Consider the following 23800-nt stretch of genomic DNA (forward strand, 5'->3'; position numbering starts at 1 on the left):
CAACCTCTATTCCAGGTGAGGCCCTGACAGGGAAAGGAAGCTTAGCCTGCATTTTTACATTGTCTTGGAATCTTCCCTTCAATACTCCAAATGTTATCTAAATTCTACCATTTTTATTAATTTCTAACTCTATATATGTAACAACATTTAAAGTTATAGGCAGATTTAATCACCCTTAATTTGACCATTTTCTGCCTCCCACTAAGAACCTTGAAGGAATTGTAGCAACATTTCAATGGGATGGAAAGATTACGCTTGCTTCCTGTTTTCTGTTACAATGTCACAATTGCACAATGTGACAGAGTCAATAAGAATCACAATGTGACAAAATGGTTTCACTTGAATTTTACTGAGAGAGTGATAACATGAAAACAAATGAATCCATCATTTACTGAAATTCTTCAATCAGAAAACACTGCGAGCCTTGGAAAAGCCAGTAGTGATTTGAAAGTGATACAGCATGCTTTCCATGTGGTTGTCAGAGTTGGTGGGAAAAGATTTAGGCCTTTCAGTAATATGAAACATACTACTTGGTTTAAAAATATTATTGTAAGAACTTTAATAACCAGCAGATCCCCTTTTAAATAATACATGTTTGCTTCCTCAAAATACATTGTATAACATACATAGGACCCAGCCTAAAGTGAACATCATCTATGCAAACTACACTGAAATAAGTAAGAGTTAAAGAGGACAACTGTTCTCTTGCACAAAAGAATTGCACAAAAGGATTTCAGTGGGTTCCCTGCTGCAAGTTTCCATTAGCCTGGGCCTTTAGTTTACAAGCAAGTACCGGTATATAACAGTAGATTTCAGAAGCAAAGAACAGCATTCGGCTCCCAAATTGCCTATTTCCCTTCCACCTTGTAGAGCCAATTGCTGGCCCTTCTGAACCTAAAGATAAGCTGGTCCCAGACTGTTAAAGACCACCTCTGCCAATATGAAGAATTGATATATATTCATTCACCATCTGAAGTAGGGGTGGGTGGGTACACAGCAGGACCTTTTCAGTCATGGCACCTGCCTGGCCCATCATTGCTCTCCTTTGAATTGCACTATGCAGTAAAACCCTGACTTGTTCCAGAGGGCTTTTGAATTGAACAGGGTTTTAGTATTGCTTGGAATGACTGTTATTGAAAAGATTGTTCTTGCTGTTGTATTGTTTCCTGATTATTCTTTAGTTGCATTTTAAAATTGTTTTATCTGATTTCATATTTCCAGCTCTCTTGGAGACATTTTTTAAAATAGAAAAATGGGGTATTACCATTTTAATAAACAAGCAAACCTGTACATCCTTTGCTGAGGATCAATGACATAATACACATCAACATTTATAACACACATATACATTTTGGAGAGGCTAAAAAATAAATAAATCCCATTCTTCGGGATCCATATGTTATCTCTGCCAGCAATTAAAAATTGAGAAGTAAAATAAGCTCTCCAGTGGGTTTCCCAAAACGGTATCTAACAAATTGCCTTTGTTGTCAATTATTTAGTCTTTGGTTAAACATTTCATTTTCTCCTCTGCCATAATACATTCTCTGTTGCATACGGAAAGGGATGAACAGAGCGGGGGGGGGGGGCGGAATCTGCTAAGGGACTGGGTAGTCATGGTGTTAAGAGCCAATAACATAATTATATTACTAAAGGGTGACATGGTACATCCAGAACTTTGTTGCCTTTAGTGGAAATTCATGTGATGTAAAGGACTGTGATCTTTACACAGAGATCTGAATCCATAAGTTTACCACAGGGACTTCTGGGAACCCAGTTTTGCTGTACTACAAGTTGAAAATGACAATATCTTACAGCTAGCCATTTGGCATGATTATCTACAAAAAGAACCCAACCAAATAAATATAGATACTGCTTTGTTTCGTACAGTGATTGTAACGATCACACAAATCATACACAGTTAGATTTATGATGAATCTTGATAAGTCCCATTTTCATACTGACACGAAGTCTCTTCTTCTGCATCTTGCACCACTCCCTTTTGCTTTTGCAATGCTTTCCTTCGCCATTCGTCATCTTGAACAGTAGCACCATATGTTTTCTTCGGGCTAACGAAGGTTTCATTGCTCAGATCAGTCTCTTCAGCCAGTTCATCTTGGTCAATTATTCCACATTTCTCTTCATTCAAGCTTTCTGGGTCAGCCCATTCCTGCTTCTCACCAGAAGCAAAGATGGCATAAAATATCACTCCACTATAGTGAACTAGGGCGGCAATTAGGAAGACATTTTGCCATTCTTCGCGCGTCTGGAGGAATGATATAGGACAAGTTACTCGCAACAGGTAGTAAGAATCCAAAATAAAGCCAGAAGTTAGAGAAATGAAGTGACTGTTATCCATTCTATTTTCTAACCTGAATTTTGAAATAATTTATTTTTCTCTGATACTATGGATTACCAAAATACACAGCAGAACTTGCTTTATTTCTTAGAAATATGGATTGCTATAATGGCAGAGAAGCATTTGGTGCAGGTCCAGCATTAGATTTGAGTGGGGCTTTCAGCACAGGACTCGTGAGACGTCCCCAGAGTGCTGGTATAGGCCTTCTTAGCATTGTGGCAGTTCTGTGGCCATGAGTGACTCACTCCTTCCCTGGACCAGAATTCCTGGTATCCCTGGGACTGTTGGAATGTGAGCTGAGTGGTTGCTTGGGCAGTTATCATGTGATATGCTCCAAAATTCAACTCCTGGTGTCCTTATTGGGAAATACAGTGGTACCTCTGGTTATGAACTTAATTCATTCCAGAGGTCTGTTCTTAACCTGAAACCATTCTTAACCTGAGGTACTTTAGCTAATGGGGCCTCCCGCTGCCGCCGTGCCACTACCATGCGATTTCTGTTCTCATCCTGAGGTAAAGGTCTTAACCTGAGATACTACTTCTGCATTAGTGGAGTCTGTAACCTGAAGTGCTTGTAACCCGAGGTGTTTGTAACCCGAGGTACCACTATATAACATGGCAACCACCTGACCCTGCTCCTAGCAGTACCAGGCCCATGCAGGGTGAGAAATGGGAGGCTGTGACATGACCTGGGACAGGGTTTGTGTTGGCAGGAAAACCTAGTTGGGGCAAGGGGCAGCAGCAATGCTGGCACAGGCTCCTAGAGCGTAGATGTCAGTCCTTTGCTGGGGTGTGTGGACCTCAGCAGCTGGGCCTGATCCCATGGAAGTCAAGTCTTTCTTGACATGTCCTGTTGTAACCTTTTATCACTGATAATTTATCAGTCTATCACTATCTATTTATCAGTTTATCACTATCCATATTACTATTGGGCTATTTTAACAGAACACATGAGTAAAAATCAGAGAAAAGCATATTTCCTTTATTCAGGCTTTTTCAACAACCAGCACGTCAAGTATTCACTAATGCTAAATTACACCTACTGAAGTGAAGGCTCAGCCCTTAAACATGTCAATAACTTTTTTCATAATGACTGGGGATGGTTTGGACTGGGCAAGGGTATTTATCTGTTATAGTAATAATTCACTGCAATGCATTTGAACATATTTCCAGGGAAAACAATCTAAACATCTTACCTTGTGTTTAGTCATTGCACCAACGATGAGGGGGCACACCATTCCTGACAGTGTCCCCACTCCATTAGAGATGCCCATGAGGATGCTGGCATACCGGGGCGCAATATCTAAATGGTTGACATTAAATCCTGTAACATAGAAAATTAGTCAACAATGCAGGGCTACTCTCTTCAGTCACAGACAAAATGCCTTGAGCAGACCAAAAATATTTTTCATTTTACCTGAAATAGCAAATCCACTGAAGCCTACTGCTAAAACCAAGAAAGAGATTGCAACACCTCTTGTGTGAGAGAAGCCAACTACCAAAAGTAAAGTAGCTTCCATTCCAAAACCTGCAGAAAATAACAGAGGGGGGAAACAATTCACTGATTAAATGCAGTATATTACATTCTGTTCCCATACTACTACTGAAGAAGAGTTATTTGTTCACTGTGATCCCTCTTCTCTGTTGCTAAACTTACAGTATACTATGTAAAAAGGTAAAGGGACCCCTGACCATTAGGTCCAGTCGTGACCGACTCTGGCGTTGCAGCTCACATCTCGCTTTATTAGCTGAGGGAGCCGGCGTACAGCTTCCGGGTCATGTGGCCAGAATGACTAAGCCGCTTCTGGCAGGAGCTGGGACCAAACAATGGGAGCTCACCCCGTTGTGGGGATTCGAACCGCCAATCTTCTGATCGGCAAGTCCTAGGCTCTGTGGTTTAGCCCACAGCGCCACCCATGTCCCAGTATACTATGTAACTCTATGAAAAAATCACACCTTTTATTCGTACTGTTAGCACTTATCTATGTATTTGTCAGCTCTTTTCCCCTCTTCACACAACTCCCCTTTCCCATTATTTTCTCCCATTTTGGTTTAGTTTTGATGCAATATATCATTCAGCCAAGCCTCCCCCACCTCAACATTCCATATTCTTTAAAAGAGCATCTTAAGAAAGCTTTTATCTGAGTTTTCTCATTGATGTTTTCCATATAAATGCCCCATATGTCTTTGCAAAGATGGTCCTGAAAGAGTAATATGTTGGGCAAGTATAGGTAATGATTTTGTATTTCACCCCAATGACATATCTTGACTGACACTGGCCAGTTTGCACGCAGCTCAAATGCTCCTCCACTGCTCCTGCTGTCACTGTAAAATTGCAGTCTGATTTGCTGTGTCATCTGAATGAGGGCTTGTAGTTTGTTTCCTCATAAGAAACAACCAATGGTAATTAAAGATTGTTCAAACCATTTGTAGTAACCAAGCTTGGGCTCAGATGACTCTGACTCGTTGCATCTGTGGCATGGCAGGAATGAACGAGGTACACTTTTGCGAGGTGTGCACCAACACCCTGCTTGCTCATGTTAAACAACAATGCATTTTAAACTTTTACTTATTGTGATGTATGAAGCAAGCCTCTGGAAGAGTGATGTGATCCTGTTTCACTATTGCAAAAGTCCAATCAATTACTAAAAGGTGTAGGTAGCAAGACTGACATCTCACATATTCTGGGGCTCTGCATCAACCAGATCCAGGTATATAAATCAAAGACAGTAATGGTGTTGCTTTATGCAACCCAGTTATGCAGAAGGAAAGTTAAAAGTGGTAAATCTGTTGGCAAATGAGTCCCATTCTCCAATCCACTATCAGTAACCAAGAAAGCCACTGAAAGGCTAGTGTTCTTTGACAGGAAATGCCCATCCATGTGGCACATGCAGTAATACCCAATTCATCTGTTCCAAGACACTGGCACTGGCAAGTGCCAAAGCTGATCTATAATCACACGCAATAAGCTGTACACCACACATTTCTACGTTAGGTAGTAACATATAATTCAAACATTTTATCTATAAAATGTAACCATACCTCCACAGTTCATTATTTTTCTTACTGCAGTTGTGCTTAAAATTCTTCTGCTGCGTAAAAGGTCAGCCAGCTGCCCTCCAATGGGCACAATAATGGTCATGACCATATGTGGAACAGCAGACAAAAGGCCAACCTGAAATTAAATACACACAATTCTGTGGAAGTGTACTGTATGTATATGAATGCAATGGTGCCCAAGTTTTGTCTGCTTTATCCAATCAAACCAGTGCAGTGAATGATCTGGGAGCAGTTCATGCTAAAGCTGAGTTTGAATGGATGGATATAATCAGTACCTGGCTGGGACTCTACTGAGATACCCATATCAGTTACCAGATTATGAAACAATGATACAAATGGAGAAATCCAACATGGCTACTTCTGAGGATCCTTAACCTTACTGATTTTTTTTTCTGGGAAATTGCAGTCAAACTAGCATGCATGAAGCGGTCAACCTAGCCCCATCTTCTCTGATGAGGGATGAAGTGAAGCTTTCTCTTCCTGATCTTTCTTTCTCTGTGCCATGTAACCAAGCAAGAAAGATGTGCCTAAGCACTTAAAGCACATGCTTGAAGCTATCTTTCTGTTTATTCTACTCAAGAGTATTCTGCCTGTGTTCTTCTTGCTGCTGCTTGGATAAATTCATAAATCTGACCTTTGAATCTGTAAGTAAAGCATTTTTAACTTACTTAGCAGTGTGTGGCCTTAGCAGTTCGTTGCAAGAAGAGTAGAAAGGGGCAACCACTGTATGCAACTAAATGGGATAAAAGGGTCTAACTACCTATATTCCTAACACTACACTGCTGCTTGACTTTCGTGTGTTTAAACTCTGCTACTGGGAGCTCACTACTGTTGGAGAGTGTGTTATGCCCCATGTTTTGAATCCAGGCACCCAGCAGATTCTTTTGTTATTTACCCCACACACGTGGGTCACAGGGATTCATATTTTCCTCTCTCACATTTTTATCATCAGAGTCCTAAAAACAACAACACCAGACCTTGGATTCATTCACATACCTTACTTATTGCAAATCCAAAGACCTCTTCAAAGTAAGCAGGCTGACTTATCAGCAGTAAGTAGAAAGTCCAGCTTCTGCAAAAGTTTGCCACAATGATTGCATAAACCGGCATTGAAGTGAAAAACTGTTTCCATGGTGTACTAAATCTCTAGAAGAGAGAATGTCCAATTTGAAGAATCATCTGCAGTGTGGCAGCAGTTACACCTGTTATATAACTATATTGATAAGAATGTCCCCTCTAATATCAATTGTACCACACAATCCTAATGTGCGTTTACTCAGTAAGAAAGTTCCACTGTGCATTGTGGCTCAGTAGTAGTTCATCTTGTGGGGACACAGGTGGCGCTGTGGGCTAAAGCCTCAGCGCCTAGGGCTTGCCGATCGAAAGGTCGGCGGTTCGAATCCCTGCGGCGGGGTGCGCTCCCGCTGCTCGGTCCCAGCGCCTGCCAACCTAGCAGTTCGAAAGCACCTCCGGGTGCAAGTAGATAAATAGGGACCGCTTACCAGCGGGAAGGTAAATGGCATTTCCGTGTGCTGCTCTGGCTCTGGCTCTGGCCAGAGCAGCGATGTCACGCTGGCCACGTGACCCGGAAGTGTCTCCGGACAGCGCTGGCCCCTGGCCTCTTAAGTGAGATGGGCGCACAACCCCAGAGTCTGTCAAGACTGGCCCGTACGGGCAGGAGTACCTTTACCTTTACCTTTAGTAGTTCATCTTGTGGAGCAGAGCCACAACAATAGTCTCCCAGTACCAGCATCACTGCCACTTACTGGGGGGATGGGCAACGTGGGAGCTACACCAATGAACTGGCAGAATTGGTTCCACTGGTGCATCCAGGCAACACAACCTTGCTACCACTACAGGGAGATGACTGCTGTGGTTCTGCCCTACTGGGTGAGCCAATTCTGGTGGGGCTCATTTACTAGTATATGTATTTAGGACTACATCTTTAACCTTATTGAAAAACATCTGAATTCAGCAATAGAATGCAAACACTATGCAGTGGTTTTCGTAAGTAATGTAAGACTTACATACTCATGTAATACTTAATACCGAGATATTCAATTAAAAAAAAAGTTTTCAGACCTTCATGTTATGAGAAAAGTGAGGAATAGTCACTTTTCTAAAAGCTTTGAAACTAAAATAGGGGGGAAGTACTCCGGTCTATTACATTTGCCCGAGCACAGAAACTGGAAGGCTGACAATAAGTGATGCCACACTTCTAAGCATTCTCAGAGTCCCTTTGTACACACACCATAAAACAGCAAAATCATACATTATTGTACAGTTGTTTTCATTTGTAGCACTATGGTTCTATAAGAAAACACAGCTTTAAAAATTGGAATTACCCATTTTGGGGTGGGGGAACCACTAAAAGCTTCAAGCTGGGTATATTATCAGCTATATCAGCATAAAATATGACACAACATCAGTGATATAGGGACATTACAATGATATCAGTGAAGACACACGGCCATAAAAGTTTAGGAGCGGGGTGTTAATCTGACATTAGAACTTGCAACAATGACCAGGGAAATTGCATACAAAATTATGAGGTAGGGTTGTAAAATGTTTGTACAGTAGTTTTGAAGAATGAACCATCTGCCAAGACTAAGCAGCTAAGAAATGACAAGGTGCACTACAGCCAGCATGGCATAGTGGTTAGAGTGTTGGACTAGGATACGGGTTCAGATCCCCAACTCAGCCATAAAACTCATAGAGTGACTTTAGGCCAGTCACAGTCTCTCAACCTAACCTACCTTACCGGATTGTTGAGAGGATAAAAATGAAGAGGAGGAGAACCAGATACGCAACCTTGAGCTCCTTGAAGGAAAGGTGGGATGAAAATGTAACAAAAAATAAAATGAATACTACAGTATTTTAACTTACACTGGCACTGACAAGATTGGCTCCTCCTATACTTGTTTCTATGTAAGTTCTTTCCTCGGTGGTTATTGTTGGGTGAACAGCTGGACTTTCATAGGCATGCAACAGCCAGAACATGTACCAGATAATCCCAAACATTCCTGCAGAGGAATTCAAGAAAACATGAAATGGTCAACACTACTTCATGTTGAGCACAATATGTAAGAGTCAAGGCATCTAGCAATATTATTTCAATAATCTTCTTCTTTGGCGATTACTTGTAGCCAAGTAAGATTGTCTTCCATAAACATTTTTAACAATGAGTCCGTAAGTGACTGTGGAGGCCAATTCTGGACCCACACGTCCTTCCACAGTGGGGACATTGGTTTCCAGGTGGGAGTTGATCACGGTGTGGATTTGCTAAGCGTGCCCTCCTCTTAGCACATTTCTCCCTTGCGTCCTGAGTTCAAGTGTCTTCAAAGCCCATGCAGCATAAAGCTAAACTAATAACCCCACCCCTTTAAAAAAAGAAAAAGGAGCCAAAAAGTCTGGACCACTGCTATATTTAAAATAGTCTAGAACTTTATTGTACAGTTTTAATTGCATTCATTTTTGCCACTAGACCACTTACCATATATATAAAAGACAGATGACCATCCTATGTACTGCACCAATACGCCAGCTAGTGGCATAGCAACCACAGCCCCCGCATAGGAGCCTGCAGATAAAAGGCATGTGTATATAGGTCAATAATTGTGTTCCAACACCTCCAACTCATAATCATTTATTAATTCAGGTAGCTCACAGCAGCAGTTTTTCTGCTGAAAAACTGTACCATAGCCAGTTGACAAAAGGAGAGACTTACAATCGTCCTAAACAGTGCATGCCAGTGCATGTAATCACAGTGATGGCCAAACTTGGCCCTCCAGCTGTTTTGGGACTACAACTCCCATCATGCCTAGCTAACAGGACCAGTGGTCAGGGATGATGGGAATTGTAGTCCCAAAACAGCTGGAGGGCCAAGTTTGGTCATGACTGACATAACAGAAAGGTTAGCAGCATTCAGCAGGTACAGCTCATTGCTGTAGCACTATGGGAGGAGAACTTACACTTGTGGAATGTCATCCTGAGAGGTCTTAAAGGGACAGAAGCCCTTTGGGGAGATGTTTCTAAATGTACTGTAAAATATAAGAAGTCAGGGGGGAAAACAATTCTAAGGAGTATGATTTAATAGACTTTGTGATTATAAGATGCCAGTGATGAATGGTTAAAAAAAAATACATGTTATTTCAATCATATTGAGAACTCATATAGACAAGCCATGAAATTCTAGTTTGGCCTTTACTAGTGTTGCTAATGAATTATTCTAAGGGATGAACAGACTCAGGTGTTCTTCTTTTCCTCAATTGACATTGCTTCATACTTTGTTAATGAAGAGTTAACCTACATATGAACCACTGTTGGGCATGTTGAGAACACCTCACTAGGAGTTGCCCTTGGAATAATTCATTACCGAACTCGTTTAACTTGTGATTATTCATGCTTGATGTGTGCAGTATAACCTAAAAGGTATTTTCCAACCACTTTTTTCAAGCATTAACTAAATCAAACACAGCAAGTTGCCTAATGAAATAAATAGATTTTAGCTTACTATATCTGCACACTCAGTCAAATATTCACACTGTATGCAAACAAACTGGAACTTAAAAGAGGGAAGCAGTTCAGACACTGAGGGGGAATGATTATTCTAGCAGGATAATACCAAAAGAGGCAGAGAGAGGTATAAGTGAGAAGACCAGAGCTTAGAGACAGATTATTATCTATTAAATTTCTATACCACACTTCATCTGAGGCTCACAGGGTGGTTTACAATGTAAGAGCACAAAAACACATAACAACATAAATACACAGCAACAAACAAAGTAATAATAATACTGTTTAAAAGGCCATAGATTGTTTAATTAGCCTGAGGTATGGAAGAAGAGGATTTATTTATTTATTTTGCCTAGCAGTTAAAGCTACGTAATGAACTTGCCAGGTGACCCTCGCTGGGGAGAGCATTCCACAAACGGGGAGCCACTAGAAAAAGACAGAGCAGAAAAACAATGTCTGAAAATTAAGTATGTGGGTGAGTGGTAAACAGGCCAGCAAAAATCTGAATTAGCAAAGAAATGTGGAAAGGTAAAAAATTAGAGGAATTTAAATGGAGAGAGAAGAACTAAGATATACTTCTATTTTTTTTCACAATTGAAAGGGGGAATGGGAACAATTCCCCTTGAATGAGATATGGCAGATAAGACTTTTACCCTTGACTCCATTTTGAAAGAAACTGATGACAGGTTATGCATTCTTGGGATATTAAGAGATCTCCTCCAGGGAACTAGATTATGCCTTTCAACCCCTGAAATGGAAACAGTCAGAAGCCCTCAAATGAGGAGTTACCTGAGACCCTATTATTTATAATTAATGTTATGTTTTCTTTAAAGTCACAGTACACACAAACTTTCTCTCAAAAATATATATGAAAACTTACCACAGAAAGATGTGGTTGCTAGTCTACTTCTTTCAAGTGGAGGTGCCCATTTACTCCACATTCCATGACACGCTGGGTAGGTCACCCCCTGGCAAACGTATCAGATAAAAAGCATTCAATTTCAATTTAATTCCATCACTTGTATGCACAGTATTTATCCTCTTCAACTAACTTTTTCTTTTTCTTTTACGGCAGTACAGTTGTACCTTGGAAGTCGAATGGAATCCGTTCTGGAAGTCTGATTCCAAAATGTTCGAAAACCAAATTGTGGCTTCTGATTGGCTGCAAAAAGCTCCAAAATGTTCGAAAACCAAAGTGTGGTTTCTGATTGGCTGCAAGAAGCTCCTGCAGCGAATCCGAAGCCATGGAAGCCCAGTCGGACATTTGGCTTCCAAAAGAACGTTCACAAACCGGAACTATCACTTTCGGGTTTGTGGCGTTCAGGAGCCAAAACGTCTGAGTTCCAGGGCATTTGGGATCCAAAGTACGACTGTAATTCTATGCATACACAATAAAATAAGCCCGACTTCACACAAAAGGACTTGCATCTTAATAAGCAGGGGACTCCACACTACGGTGAAGCAGAATCAAGAGGTTTGGCCAGGCTGGATTACCATTAAGCAAAATAAGCACATGCTGAGGGCATCAAGAGAAAGGGGGCACCACATAAATTTTCCATTGCCAGATTTTTAACATTAATTATCACAAATTGCTCAGCTGAGTGTTCATTTTCTCATTTGAAGTATATTAATAATCCCAACAGGACAACTATGCAACAAGGCAGGCTGGATGCCTTATCTCAACTAAGTATAGAAGCAGATGCGTTACATAACATTACAGTAGTACCTCGGGTTACATACGCTTCAGGTTACAGACTCCGCTAACCCAGAAATAGTGCTTCAGGTTAAGAACTTTGCTTCAGGATGAGAACAGAAATTGTGCTCTGGTGGCACGGCAGCAGTGGGAGGCCCCATTAGCTAAAGTGGTGCTTCAGGTTAAGAACAGTTTCAGGTTAAGAACAGACCTCCAGAACGAATTAAGTACTTAACCTGAGGTACCACTGTAGTTTTGAGAATCTGATTTGCTGTTAGAAAAGTAGGATAATTTTTTCAGGTATAAAGTGGAAGTATACAAAAATAAACATTTTCCATTTTACTGTAGGTTTTGTTTCAGTTTGAAAAATAAAATGTCATTTTATGATTTATTATTGTTTATATTTTGAATTATATATATATGGGGGGCACCAAAATCTTTTAAGTGTTTAGAACCTCTAAAGGTCTTAATCCAGCCCTGGGTTTGGTGGAGTGGGGAACATTCTCAGTTCAACCACCTAAAATTCAAAAAAGTGCAGGTTTCACTGGATAGCTATGTTGGAGTACTGTTAAAGTTTTGTGCATAGTGTAGCACTGAACTTCAAATATAGTTTGGTTCTCATATAACCGTTTTCGCAAGGTAGATGCCACCACAAAATCAATCTTCCCTCACTATTCTGGCAGCTAACAGGACTTTGAAATAGTGCCCACTTGTGGTAATGTTGAACATCTGCTATATAATGATTACGCCACATTGGTGTCAAGTACTAATTCAACCCAAAACACCCTTTGTAAGGAACAAGCTGCACTGTGCTCAACTGGGACTTACTTATAAGTAAACATGTAGAGGATTGCAAAGTACAACCTACCATACAGAAACTTTAAAAACTATTGTGAACCATTCTAAATTAGTCAACGTTCCGTGTGACCTCATACAAATCTCTGATGTGACTGTCTTTGGAACGCTGCATGCAGTTCTGTTTGCTATACCTGAAAAGGGTAACCAAAATGATGCAGGGGCTGGGGCAACTCGCCTGTGAGAAAAGGTCACAAGATTGGGGGCTTCTTAATTGGGGGGGAGTGAGCGGGGCATGATAAAGGTGTACAAAATGGTGCATGACATGTAAGCGTGTTTAGAGAAAGGTTTTTCTCCCTCTCCTATACTAGAAGTTGGGACATCTAATGAAGTTGAGTATTGGAAGATTCAGCAAAGACAAAAGAAAGTACCTTTGTCACACGCTTCACACAGAGCATGGTTGCACTATAAAATTTGCTGCCATAGGATAGCAATGGCCACCAATCTTAAAAGGGCTTCCAAGAGAGGGCTGGATAAATTCATTGATAAGCCTATCAATGGCTACTAGTCATTACGGCTGCGTGCCATCTTCACTATTGCAGACACTATGCCTCTGAGTACCAGTTGCTGGAAAGCATGTGGGGCAAGGGTTGTTGCCCTCACACCCTGGTTGTAGACTTCTCCTAGGCATTTGGTTGGCCACTGTGAGATTAAGATACTGAACGAGATGAGCCTTTGGCCTGATCTATCTTGGCTCTTCATATGCCCTTAAGAAATATCTTAGACAAATATATTGGATACCTACCTCCACAAGACCTTGCAAAATTCTTACAAACATAACACAACCATAATGTACTCTGGCAGCTGCAGGAATGAACATATTTAGCATGGAAGTTAGGAAAATAGCTGCTCCAAATACCCTGTAAAGAAAGAACAATATTTTCCCCCTATTATCTTATAAAGAGATCGTATTGAACATATTGAACATATATAACAATCTAAACAGCTGTTAATGATTTAAGTCTTAAGAGGTGCGTAGCTAGCCCATGTCATCCATCAGAAACTAAAAGAAGGGGGATTACATTCAGCCTTTTGTGATTTCTCTGTGTCTGGGTGAACACCCTGCCCATAAATTATCATTTGACTTATATCAGCACAATTATATAATATGTGAATTATGTTCATAAGCTTTCTAGGAAAATTATTCTCTTTTAGACCTGATGTTCAGAAACAGTGACCCTGGATGACTTTGTCAATTTTTTACATGGACACATCTGAGTTACTTGACTTGCATTTGAATAAGACTCATCTTGCATTGATCCACATTCTTATGGTGGATAAAATTTTGTGATTAGTTCAATATATTAATCTGGCAAACTTCAGAATTAAGTAATCTTGTTCTAAAACCTGAACATGTCAAGCTCTTCAGAAGACGTTGTAGATGGCTCTTCACTGTGCCTCAGCAATAAAGTACATGGGGGCTGGTTTGCATGCTCAATATTCAAGTTTAAATCCCAGGAAATCTCAAGGATGGGTTAGCAGGTGACAGGAAAGGCATATGTCTAAAGTACCAGAGACCCCACTGTCAGCCAGTCAGTAGAAGATGCTGGGATAAATTGACAAAGAGTCTGACCTAAGATGGCAGCTTCCTGTTTTCTTAAAATGAGTGCAAAAACCATAATCTCACAAAAAACGAACTATCTGCAAATCCACAGGAAACTGGGCATGGGCTTTAGTCATGTGAGGTGACAGCAAGCCACACTGATGTTCTTTTCAAAAGCAATATTGAATAAAATGCAGTTAGAATTCTTAAGGAATAAGATTACAACAACTCATCGACAAAAGATGTTTCAACATCTATGATCTTTTTAACTATTACTCACTGAATATGGAGTTTTCAGCAGGATTAAATTAATTTATTTAGTTATGGCTTGTGAAAGGGTGTAGAAGGCAAGTTATTTTCTGTACAAAATTATTACTGTTCAGTTTTGGAATATTAAATACAAAAAAGGCTTTTTTTGCAATTATTTTATATTGGATTTTATTTGGCCATTGCTTCCTTGTACATGCAGAAGAACACACACTGAGTGACATTCAAGTTTTATTCAGAGTAGAAATTAATGGACCTAACTTAGTCATGATTATTAATTTCAGTTGGCTCTACACTGAGCAAAATGTATTAAAAGCCACCCTTTGCACTTAACCATCTTCACACAGTTTACATATTTAATTCCTACATCAAAATGCCTTCCATGTAGAAATCAAATAGTGTGGGGAATCACCCTAAAAAACAGCTTTTAATTTGTTCATGAGGTGGCTTTCGACAATCCAGAAATGATGAGAAGTTGCCAGCATGAAATCTGTTCTTAAATTATGTATGATGTTGATCAATAAGACTCTGTTCTTGAAAGACAATATTCACGTGTGTCACATTCCTCGTCCTTTTATTACCAAATACCAGACAATTAAATGCCTTGTAGAATGTAGACTAAACTGTGATTTTAAATAGATTCTTAACCTTTTGCAATTGCCATAAGACAAAATAAGTTTTTTAACCTGAAGCCAAGTTGTTCTCAGAATATTATTTTTGAGTTGCAATACTTGGTGGCCAGCAGCACTTGCCTGATCTCCTGTTGCTGAGGCTTACCAGGGGTACGGCTGGAGGATAAGGTCAGCACAGTGCATAGGCACTGGCTGGATTGGCACTGCTGGTGTGTTTGAACCATGACAACCTCACTGCCACCTCACCCTCCCAATAAGCTGCAAAGGCGCTGGCTATGACAGACATTGACACCCTTGCCAACTGCTACTGTTAAGTTGTGCTTTGTTCAATGCGTATATAGGATAGATTAGCTTTTGCCAACCACCTGCCTTCCTAGTGTTTTGGACTACAACTCCCATTATCACCAGCCAGTGCAGGTGGATGGGGATTGTAGTCCAAAACATCTGGAAGACAGCAGGTTGGCAAAGTGGCATAGGTGATTCAGTGCCAACTAGATATCTTGGTCAAAAGATATTCCAACAGCCAGTATCTAGCCTTACTGGGTTCAGGATTCATCCTGAGCAAGGACCAAAATTGAGTGCTGGACAGTGGGAATCTGATTAGATATATACAGTACAACTCTGCTCCACAAATGGCCATACATAAATACAGCCCCCAAGTCATTCTATCCCTCTGTGGATGAGTTTATATCTCTTTATTTTGATAAGATTAACAGTAGGAAATGTAGACCCTTTTATTTGTAAAGATCACTGTGTATTTAGAATTATGTTCTCTAGTTAGATGAGCAACTGAAATGGCTTTCCTTTCATTAAGTTGACATCCAGGGCTTATTACACAAGGAGCAGAATACCTTCATCTTAGACACAATCATTAAAATTAAATAGAAACTAGTATACTTCTGCCTTTTAATGTCACAGATAGTATCATCATCACATTCATTGTGTAAGTTCACAAACAGTTCCCAGTTGCTAAAACTACTGTGGAGTTCATGAAATAAAACTTGGATTTAAAAAATACGGCATTAGATAACATATAAAATTGTAGTAATTACTTTATTACATCATATTATCTTATCATACCTGTTAGCTGCAAGTTTATTTGCAATGAAGCCTCCTGGAATTTGTGTTACAATGTAACCCCAGAAAAATGAGCCATGAATAAGTCCTACTGTTTCTGGATCCCAGTTGAATTGTGCTTTCTACAAATAAGACATATACATATGAAATTTGCACACCAATGTTTAGAAGATACATTTTGTCACATGATTGCCTGCACTCACTTTGGAGTTGCAATATCATGCAGAGCGCTGAACCAAAATTTGTGGAATTTTGTCTTTCCAAAAGCTATGAAAATGATCTTGTCTGTGTCACTTTGCAACTGCCTTTTCATCAGTTAGTTGAGGTGCAGTTAAATTATCAAATATTATAAGGGCCATTATATAATTTCCCTTCTAAAGTTTTTTTCATTTAGAAAGATATCATTAAATGCACAATACAAGTCCCATTTAACAAGATTTGCTTTTGTTTATTTGAGGCATACCATGCGAAATATTTTACTGACCACAACCATAGATTGGAGACAGAAGAGAAAAGCAAAATCTTAGCTATTTAAAAAGTTTTAACAAGGGTGGATCATCTACCTGAATAGGCAAGCTGGTTTAATGTGGGTTGCTTGTTCCACAACTCTGGCAAAGCACACACATCTCTGTCACCTATAATTGTGGGCCCTATAATTATCATATTTACATTTCAATCATATACTTCTTTACTTGGAAGTAGGTACCACTGTGTTCAGTGGTACTTACTTCTAGGTAAGTGTGCCTAGGATAGCAGCCTCACCTATTATTCAGCTCTTTCACGCTGAATTAGAACAACTGGTAATTGGGTATTTCCGCATATTGCATATTTGTTCCTATTTAGTGTGGGTTTTCCAGGGGAAAGCCATGAGGCAAAGGAAAAACCTCTCTGACCCATGCTTTCTAGGTAGAAGACAAGCAGAAGCATGGACGAGTCCTTATACTATCTGAATACCCATACAAAAATGAAAGCGCTTAGCTATCATCTTTCAAACATCTGATCTGGCATACAGATTTCTTACATAGTCTAATCCAGCTTCTACCTAGGGTTTTAATTGGTCATAAGATTTTATGGTAACTATATTCGTAATGTATTTTTGTCGGTGTTTGTCCTTTGATGCTATGGCCTGTCGGCTACACAAATAAAGTCTATTCTTGTTAGAAATTAACCTATAAACCTAAAATATTAGATTTTCTTACATAGTCTTCCCAGCTAAATGGGGATGTCATTTCTCTGTATCAAAGAACATATGTCCCTACTCACCTCAATCTCTGGCTTTCCATTGACATAGATTGTGCTGTTGTTAACCATTTCCACTATGGCAACACCAAGATTGCATCGAATTCCAAAAGAAATGCAAAACCCCAAGCCACTCATGATGGCAATGATGTAACGTTTGGGAAGTCCACAGCAATAGCAGTCAAATAAAGGTTTCCTCACGGCCTGCACAGGCCTGCCTTCTTCGTTCAGTTCAATGTTATCTTCTTCTTGGTTGGTTCCATCAATTTTTCTGAAGATGTTAAAAAAAGTAAAAGTAAAAAGATGTTCTTAGGACAAGCTGTTGATGGGTAGTTGAAGTAATATGCTGATTAGCTGCTACAATTACATTCCCACGTTAGCTGTTCCCAATTAATTGTAACCGGAGCATGTGACAGAAAGCAGCTGGGGGTTTTGCATAAGGCCTTGAAGATTTCAGAGAAATACTGGGGCAGCTGTCAGGTTCGTCTCAGGCCCATTCACACATCATGGTAACTATGGATGAAAAACATCCAACCCATAGGCCTAATTAGACTTCCCCATTTTGCCTGTGCAGCTGTTTTGGCCAAGCCATTCCCACTTGCTCTACACCTGATATCATTTGTGACATCACATGAGAGACAGGTAAAGACAGGGCTTGGACCAAAGGCTGTGCTGATTCCAAGCATTTCGCAAGTGGATGGCAATCAGCTATGGTTGGGAACTTGGGAAGTGTGTGTAAGAGACTTTGCAAACCTACTTTGGAAATAAAAAATGGTCTGCTTTTAAAAAGAACAGGTCCGTCCTCCCCACTTCCAAAGGAGATTTTATGCCTCAGAAAAAAACTAAGTCTGTATTAATTTATTTGAAACATTTCTTTCAAATAAAGAAACATGCATTCTTTCCTGCATTTCATTTAATAAATTCAAGAGGGCTAACAGCAGTGTGTGTGTGTGTGTGTGTGTGTGTGTGTGTGTGTGTGTGTATGCATAAAGGTAAAGGGTAAAGGGACCCCTGACCATTAGGTCCAGTCGTGTCCAACTCTGGGGTTGCGGTGCTCATCTTGCTTTATTGGCCGAGGGAGCCGGCGTACAGCTTACGGGTCATGTCGCCAGCATGACTAAGTCGCTTCTGGCAAAACCAGAGCAGCACACGGAAACGCCGTTTACCTTCCCTATTTATCTACTCGCACTTTGTGCTTTCGAACTGCTAGGTTGGCAGGAGCAGGGACCGAGCAACAGGCGCTCACCCCGTCACGGGGATTTGAACTGCCGACCTTCTGATCAGCAAACCCTAGGCTCTGTGGTTTAACCCACAGCGCCACCCGCATCCCTCTCTCTCTCTTTATATATATATATGCATACGCAGCCATCAAAACAATGAGACACAATCCAGCAAGTTCTGTGCGCTTAGTTATTTCTGTTATGAGGACCTGCAATCTAACCTTCAAATATGCTAGTTTTGGATCTCACTACAGCCACTCCCTTTTGGCCTGCTTTATTCCCAAAGGGATTTGATGAAATCCATTGTGTTGGTGCATAAACAGATAGACTTCAATTTGTGCAGTAGTTCCTCTTTCTTTTCTTTCCCTTGCAGTTCCTCCTCTTCCTTCCCCACTGACAAACCTGCTCCAGAGGTGTCCTCCAACCCTCCAAAGCAGCTTGCAAGTTGCACCAGAAGCCCAGCTGCATGAGCAGAAGTCCATTTTGTTTGTGCACCAACCCAACTGAATATCACCCATGGTTTCAAGAGAATGTTGGGGGTACTATTCTGACAGCATTATGCAGGCTCATAGACTTCTATTGCAAATGCACCTGGCATCAGAAATCAGATGAAAAAGTTTGCCTGGCATGGCAATAGCTGAACATCTGTCACAAACCACAGTGCTCTTGGCCATAGAGGGTTTCTCCTAATTAGGTACAAATCAGTTTATCTGTTCAGATACATTCTTCTTCATCTTGACTGAAATAATTGCCTCCTCATAATTAATTCTGTAAGCAATAGCAGTTAGGTCAAGTGAGGAGAAGAACTGACAGGGATATTTAGATTGCCATCTGGGCTACCCTTGAGCTTTCTGGAACTCTCAAGTGATGTTTACCACCTCCTGTTTTCTCCTTTCCTGCAGTAATTCAGAACTTTTCTTATCTTGCTACACTGGTCTTGCATTTATTGAGCTAGACATGCCTTTGCCACCACAGCTGCAACTGGGAGGCATGTTTGGTGTGAGATGTCTCTGGGAAAAAGAATTGTGGACTTGCAGGGGCAATACCTTGTTGCCAAAGTGGTTTAACAATTCATGAAGCCCTTCTTCAAATTACCACTTACTCCTTTCCATGGCCTCTTCCAGGAACAAGGTCATCAGTAGAAAATACTTTGCTCACATGCTTTCAGTCTTATAATATGACATAATAAAAATATGACACAATGCAAAAGTTAAAAGGGATGTGAAGAGAAGCAACATAACCTCCAAAGACAAGGCCAGATCTAATAACACCCCTAGATGGCAAACCTGAACATTTAGAAGGAGTGCAGTCCAGAAGGGGCTGAAGATGGCTTCATTGACTTTGGAGGCCCTAATGGCTTCTGAGGGGGACTGAACACCCCCTCCCAGATCAAATGAGCCACCCACCTACAATTTCCCGAGCAGCTAGTTGTGTTCTTATCAACAACTTTTTGAATGGCCACCGTAAAGAACATAATTGTATTTGTGCATACTTTCTGCGTTATATTTCCCCCTTATCCCACTGTATACAAACCACCCACCACGGCCATGTGTATACATACCTTCTCAGGGTTGGCCCAAGATATTTTGTTCCTGAGGCAAAGGACAAGATGGTATCTAATCCATGTAAAATACCAACATTGCATTGTTTCTAGGCATAGCAGTTTGGGAAGCTCTATACAGAAGTAACCCATGTTTTCTAATGCCATTAAATGAGACTTTTCATGAGGTAACCTGAATGTGGTTTTCAGATTCAGGGACCAGTACTCAATCTAGCTGAAAACATGGTGATTTCTTGTCCAGCAGTTAAAAATGTGTAAAACATGTACCCATCTGAGTTAACTCACAAAACCAAATTGTGGTGCTCAAGTTGTCTTGCTCTAGGAAAGGGACAAGACATCTTAATCACCTTCCAATACACAACATGATGCTTCTCTCGTCTACCAAGGGCTCATGAGGAGGGTCCTTTTTAATTTATGCCTCCCCCCCCATGCATGATACTCAAATGGCAAGCGCTAAGCACCTATCTTCTCCAAAGATGCACTTCTCTATCATTTATTTACTGTCTTGTGATGGGTTTTCTCCACCATGGATGGGTTTGAGTATACTTTGCCTTGACTCTTGATTGCCTGTGGAGACTCTGTTTGATCCCTCCCAGGGTAACCACCATGCTGCCTTCCAGATGTTGCTGGATGCTTATCAGTACTAACTAGCATTGCTAATGATCAGATATAATGGAAAGTGCAGTCAAAAACATCTGGAGGGCACCATGTTGGCTAATTCTGATTAGAGCTATAAGGATTTTAATGCAGTCATAAAATACAATACTTCTTTAAATAATTTCAAACTATTAAATGCACAATTGTCAACCAAAACAATCTGCCTCATTATTATTGAATTCAAATTCAAGATAGGTGACTATCTAGATCAGCACTTTATAGGACCAGTTTTGTTGCAGCAAATGGGAGTGACTTTTTCTTTCTAGGTTGCTTTGATGCTTCTTGTTTTGCTACACAGAAATTAGAGCATTAAAGAAAATATACGGGTTTGATGCAATGTAGGGAGCATTGCTTCAGGCAGAGACAATGAGAGGGCCTAAGCAGCAGGAATCTACTGGGACTTAAAAGTACATGGAATAGATGGATTTATTGGTGCAAAGGTTATAGAAGAGAGACCCAACAACAGGTTTTCTGGCTGACTGGAAATGGAGCAGAAGTTTGAAAACCGTACAATGAGTTACTTTATACCATCAAAGCAATGAATGAACCAGTGCAGAGCTGAGTACCATTTAAATTTTTTGCAAGGGTATCAAAATAGCCAGAGTATGACCTACTCATCCTACCTACTGGAGATACCTTTGTCAATAATTCATAGATTTATATTAATTTACTGTCAGCTCACTTTTGACGTCAGCTCACTTTTGACATCAACATGTAATATGATAAAGCAGGAAATCTGTAGGTGTATGAAGGAAACCTGTAGGTGTATGAAGGTATATTGACCAAATGTCCTTGGCCAATGAAAAAATATCTTCCTCATAACATATCTTCCTAACAATATTTATGAAGAAAAACTGGGAAAGCTTCAAAATAATCCTAGGAACTCTAGCAGTTTTTACATTTAATAGCATATACTATATTAATATCTTTAACTGCTTATGATGTCTTTATAGTTTAACAGGTCTTATTTTAAAAGACAAACACCTTAACCAGATCAAAGCATGATTTTGAGTGATAAATGCTCCTTATTTCATCTTTCATTTTATTTCTGAAATTTTCATCTACCTGTTCTAACATGTCACAGAAATATATTATCTGAGAAGAGGCATCTCTTAAAGGTTTATTTGTTTAAAGCTTTGCCTGTAATAAAATTCAAAAATGATATTGCAGTTTATTATATATCTACAGATGGTGGGTTGTTTGGCTCTTTTAAAATAGTTTACAAGAAAGTAAGATATGTGATAAGTTGGCTACCCAGGATGAAACAGAAAACTACAAGTCCTATATCTGTACATTCAGAAAGTATGAATAAGTCATTATACATGAGCAGCATGAACCAATGCATGTTTCTTCAGAAGTAGATCTGTTGTCTTTAGAGATGCTTCATCTCAGGTTTGCAACCTCGATAGCATTGCAAGCTACATAAATGATAATATAATAGTATATTATAATGTGTGTGTGTGTGTGTGTACACTAAATGAGTCCTGTTAGTGGTTTTGTAAAAAATTGGAAGCTTCCCAGAGACTTTATTGTTTGGGGATAACATAGAAATGACATAAATAAATACATAAAGAGAATCTTTATTATTAACAAATAATTGTGCTGTTTTGCAAAAATGATATGCTCCCCATGACAATACATCAGTTGATTATTTGGCTGGTAAAAGAAAAGTCTAACTGTCTGAATCTTTCAATTTTTTGGAAGATTAATGATAAACTTGTTAGTCTTTAAAGTGGGACAACACTCTGTTGTTTTTACTGCGACAAACTGAAACAGCTGCCCCTCAGGAAATTCGTGTATTTGAAACAATGTGAATATTGTGAATTTCTGCACTTTCACCCCTATGGTTTTTCTCTTATAAACTTTTAAATGGCTGCCAATTTTTAACATATCCAAGCATATTATAGACAAACAGACATAATCCAGTTAAGCTAAAAAGCTTGCATTTAAATTGATGCTGGTTACGATCCTAAGTACACCTGTACTGACAAAATCAAGTAAAGTTGGACTATCTAGCTACATGCATCAGAAGATCAAAGAGTTTAATCAGATTCATGGTCACTTTTGCAATTTCAGTTTTACACAAGCTACAATTTTTGAATTGTGCTCTATGTTTCACCTCTATGTCTCTAAAACATGACATGGATATAAATTTAGACACATGGTATAGATATAAAACCACATGAAATTTTCACATTTATTTTCAGTATATGTTTCTTTTATTTCAGCTAGTTCTTTTTATTGATATTTTATTTTCCTTTGGTTCTCTTTCTGGATATTATTTAGCATTAAATCAGCTTTGTCTAAGTTTTATCAACAATATTTAAAATGCTTAACACTAGACCTATTTTGCAATTATTTCATATTTTAGCAGCTCATATTTTATAGTGGGGCTGTGTGTGTGTGTTTTATCCCATTACTTTGTTACTAAGGTACAGTTCCTTGCATATGCTGCTTATTGAATTATCCTTACAAATTTCCTTTCCAAATTTAAACCTAAACTTTATTTGCTTACATTTTTGAAGTTTACATTAAGTTTTTACCTTTGGAAGTGTCCCAGTGAATCACTCACAGTATTCTTCACCTCTTCCTTCCCAGGCTTTAAAAACCTCTCCCTTAATGAGTTAAACACTTCAAAAGGCATCTTGTCTTCCTTAAATAAATCCTTTAATGGAACATTTTGTTTGCTGTCATCGCCAGTTTCCCCCAGACTTTAGTAGCCTGCCTCAGTGCTTTCCTCTATTTTTTTTTCTGTTATCCCTGGTACGACGACCGGATGATCCACACAATGTTAATACTCCAAAATATCCGTCAGAGTGAAGATTTGAGCAGAGTCTCCTCAGAAGTGCCAATAGCTCAAGCAGAATTGTAGTGGCTCTGTTTTTCATCTATTGTTGTTCCGTGGCTGATCATCATTAAAGAACAAAGGGCTACACCTGGAGGTTAGAAACGCTGGACCTGGTGCTTCAGCTGGTGCACCCGACTGAAACACACTATAACTTGCTCATCCTCTCTCCCAGCTTTCTTCTGCCGTCTCTCTCACACAGATCCTGTGCGAGGTGATGCTATAGTAACGAACACAATACCTGTCCCTCTGGCCACTCAAGCTTATTAATAGATCTCATC

At 39.7% G+C, this 23800-nt stretch overlaps 1 protein-coding gene across 1 annotated transcript; it reads right to left on the reverse strand.

The window, feature by feature from the left end:
• Window positions 1–379: 379 nt before the first annotated feature.
• SLC17A8 (solute carrier family 17 member 8) lies at window positions 380–23408 on the reverse strand. The gene is made up of 12 exons (XM_079994618.1): window positions 23218–23408; window positions 17261–17507; window positions 16001–16119; window positions 13224–13338; window positions 10811–10898; window positions 8909–8995; window positions 8302–8438; window positions 6412–6561; window positions 5398–5530; window positions 3773–3883; window positions 3552–3679; window positions 380–2263 (listed from the first exon to the last, which is right to left on the reverse strand). The coding sequence occupies exons 1-12, from the start codon at window positions 23316–23318 to the stop codon at window positions 1925–1927; spliced, it is 1755 nt and encodes a 584-aa protein (XP_079850744.1). The 5' UTR covers window positions 23319–23408; the 3' UTR covers window positions 380–1924.
• Window positions 23409–23800: the final 392 nt, after the last annotated feature.

The sequence above is a fragment of the Podarcis cretensis genome (genome assembly GCF_951804945.1).
Source record: "Podarcis cretensis genome assembly, chromosome: 10".
In the NCBI taxonomy this organism is placed as follows: Eukaryota; Metazoa; Chordata; class Lepidosauria; order Squamata; family Lacertidae; genus Podarcis; species Podarcis cretensis.